We start from the raw sequence: 3,595 nt of genomic DNA, 5'->3' as shown, positions 1-3,595 counted from the left end.
ATCTCGATCTCTGAATTGATACTATTATGGTCTAACTTCGAGATAGGAAATACTCAGAAGAGATTCGTATCACTAACTTTTGGAAAATAGGAAGTTGGATTTGGCTTTTAGGGATCTTTAATTGGTGGCCTGTGATTGATAATATCAATTACAGAGAATCTTGTATTAAAGAGAGAGATTTCTGGTGTACAAATATGTTTTGGTGGGTTCAATATAAAAGAGATTTTGGCTTCTATTCGTGTTGCATTATATTTACAATCTTGCGTACTCTAACAAAGAATAAAGCTTTTACTATTGTTTCTCTTGCTTCAATGACGCAGAGTCTTTTGATTGGAAATTCTGGTGACCAAAAGGCAGGAGAGGGTACACGAAAGAGGTTGAAGATATCGGTTCTTCATTTCGACAATTCAGCTCTCATCAAGAGGTACGCCAAAACTTTGATTGGGAGGTGTATGAATCCAGAAGAGCAGAACATGAAGGCGTTATTAGTAAACCTTCCGAAGATTTGGAGTTTGGAAGATGGGGCTGTGGGGCACAGATTTGGGGTTTGGGAGATTTTAGTTCGATTTTGAGCGAGAGGAAGATATGGAAACGATCCTGAAGTTGCAACCTTTCCATTTCAATTACTAGATGTTATCTTTGGCGCGTTGGCAACCAAAGCATGCTCAGCAATTTCCCTCGGAAATCATGCTTTGGGTCAAGGTTATAGGGGTCCCTTTGGAGTTCAGGACTGCTCCCACCTTTGAGAGTATTGGTGATGCTATTGGAAGGACGGTAGCAGTGGATGTGGACCATGCTAGGGTTCAGGTGGTGGTGGATGCGTTCAAGGAGCTATGTGTTGAGACAATAGTGGATTTCACAGGGGGAGAATTCTATGATGGTGAGGAAGCTCCGGTCTCGCTGAGATATGAAAAGCTCTTCGGTTATTGCAAAACTTGCTATAGTCTATGCCACAAGGAGGAGAAGTGCCCCTTAGGCATGTTGAGTTCAAATAAGAGTCCAGAGCAAAACCGGGATACTAGAGATGGGATTGGTGGCAATTTTGATGGCGGGAAGCATGATGATAGAGCTCGGAGCTATAGTGGGGTCCTTGCTAATGGGAATATGAGCTATCAGAACAAGGAAAGGGATAGCAGGGACTATTATGGGAAGGGCAAGGGCAAGATTTTTGAGGAGCCTGAGTCCAAATGGGTAAAGGTGGCTGAGCGGGGGAACAAGAGGTCATACAATCGAGGTAACTACCGTGGAGCTTCAGAGAACTCTCGTTACAAACAGGGTAGAAGGGAGGATTTAAGAGTGGAGAGTCAGGAGGGACGTGCTCGATCATCTTCAGAACAGATAAGAGCCCCACAAGAGCTGAAGGATACGCGTGAGGAGCTACCTAAGCTATTGTTATCTCCTTCCAAAGAGTTCAAGGAGGAGCCCGCAAAAACCCAGACGACAGGAACAGAGGTAATTCTGGATTCTGCGGAAGAAGAGATGGGATTGCAAAAGGTCAAGGATTTAGTAGAGAATCAGGGGGCATTATCAGATGAAGATGTGATGGAAATGGACAAGATTAGGGCCGCCTTTCTTGAGCACGGGATTGATATGGATAATCCACAGGATCTCTCTGAGGAGGAACCTGAAGGAGAGGCCATTCTACAGGAAGAGGGAGATGATATCGCGGAGGAGAAGGAGGATGGCATCAGTGCAGAGGAGAAAGAGATGGTCTTAGGAGAACCGGTAGAGAAACAAGGTCTTCGTAAACGGCAATTTAAACCAACGATAAGCACAGCTGGAAGCAACAAGAAGAGGATTTCGAATGCTCTTGTCTCTCCACGCAAAAGAGGCGTTGCTAAAACTGGGAGTCGATATGGCGAAAACTCCAAAACATTGTAGGGTAAGGGTACTTCAAACCCGACAAATGGTTTGCAAAAACATTAAGTTTTATGGATCAAGTGCATCTAGCATTGCTTTTAGGTCAGCAGAGTTTGTCTTATGGAGAGCGTATTAAGTTTTTAATGAGTTCGATAAGCTCTATGAGCAGTTTATTTCTATATGGTTTAAAGTTTGTTCTGGTCTTTTCTTTATTCTGGATTTTATGGCTGTCTGATTTGTTCTTTATTTTGGTTAAGAAATGGAATAAAATTGGTGTTCCCGTCTGCTGGTATGAGTTTCACTTCGAACTCTTAGTCACATTTTGTTCTCTCACGGGTTTTGATTGTATTGAAGTATGTTTGAGTGCTTGTGGGAGAAGGAGGGATTATGGTATCACCAATATTCTCGTGTCAGTTTGCTTTGGTTTGATTTGTATTTTTAGTTGTAATCTTTGGCTCTGTCGGAACTGCTTTACTTATAAGTTTAAGAGAACAGAGGTACATTATGGAATAGCAATGTGGGTCGATCATGTCTTAGTTCATAGGTATGGTCGTTGGATCATTGGTGCATTGTGGTTAAGTGGTACAAATAAGGGCTTTGTGTCTGTGGTATACACAGCAAGCAAGATACTGTGTTTGGTCTCCTTAAACCAAACACATACACAGAAGATCGTTCATTGGGTACTGTACCCAATAGGAGATCTTATATATTAAAAGAGAAACATTGTAATAAATGCATTCACACTAAACTGGACACTTGTCATGTGTAGAAGTATTGTAATAAATGCGTTCACACTAAAATGGACACATGTCACATATAAAGAGCTTCTCAGCCAAACTCTACATAAATATGTTCACACTATGTACTTTACGTTTTTTTAATATAAAACTCACATGCATGGTCTTTTTTACGTTATTTTTACTATTCACGAATAGAGCTGGACAAATTATTCATAAATTTTGATTCAATTTGTTATCCATTTTAATTCGAACCAAAAAAATCCGGATATCCGTTACTCTACGAAGCAAATCAAATACAAAAATGCAATATCCGTAAAAAAAAAGCAAATCACAAATATCAATATTTATAGGAACGGATATCCAATTTGATCCGTTATATGCATATATATATATACATATATTTAAAGAATTATATATAAGTTATATATTATAGTTTATATAAATTTTACAATATCTTTGTTTTTAAATAATTTCATTTTACGACTTTATTTTTCATGTATTATTTTGAAAAAATATCATTTAATATTAATTAATAGTATCTTTATATATTTATCAACCATCTTTATATACTTTTACATACACATACATATGTACATTGACGTGAGCACCTTATAACTAAGTATTTACCACAACTGAAATATTTAATTTTTTGGAAGTTAAAATATTCTTTTTCTTAATGTTTCTTTCACTATCGACCAAATTGTAGTAAAATGATTTGTCTTAATAATTTTCTTTTATTTTTTTTTAACTATTATCCGTTTAGAAACTATAATATGAAACAATTGGTTCGACATGACGAGTATCTAAGATTCATAACATAAAACAAACAAATAATAGTAATTTTTGATTATCACGGAAAAAAAAAAACAAAAACAACGAACATTTTAACCGAACAAACCAAATAAATATTGGTTTAAAATGATAGTTATATTTTAGGAGATTAAAAACCAAAAGACAACCTAAAACCGAACCGATATCCAGATTAAACAGATTAA

At 37.2% G+C, this 3,595-nt stretch overlaps 1 protein-coding gene across 1 annotated transcript; it reads left to right on the top strand.

Annotated features, from left to right (window-relative positions):
* The first annotated feature begins 311 nt into the window (after positions 1-311).
* Positions 312-1,881, top strand: LOC111208917. The gene is made up of 2 exons (XM_022708576.1): positions 312-545; positions 631-1,881. The coding sequence occupies exons 1-2, from the start codon at positions 312-314 to the stop codon at positions 1,879-1,881; spliced, it is 1,485 nt and encodes a 494-aa protein (XP_022564297.1).
* Positions 1,882-3,595: the final 1,714 nt, after the last annotated feature.

The sequence above is a fragment of the Brassica napus genome, chromosome C8, assembly GCF_020379485.1.
Source record: "Brassica napus cultivar Da-Ae chromosome C8, Da-Ae, whole genome shotgun sequence".
Lineage (NCBI taxonomy): Eukaryota > Viridiplantae > Streptophyta > Magnoliopsida > Brassicales > Brassicaceae > Brassica > Brassica napus.
This window is presented reverse-complemented; position numbering and strand designations above follow the sequence as displayed.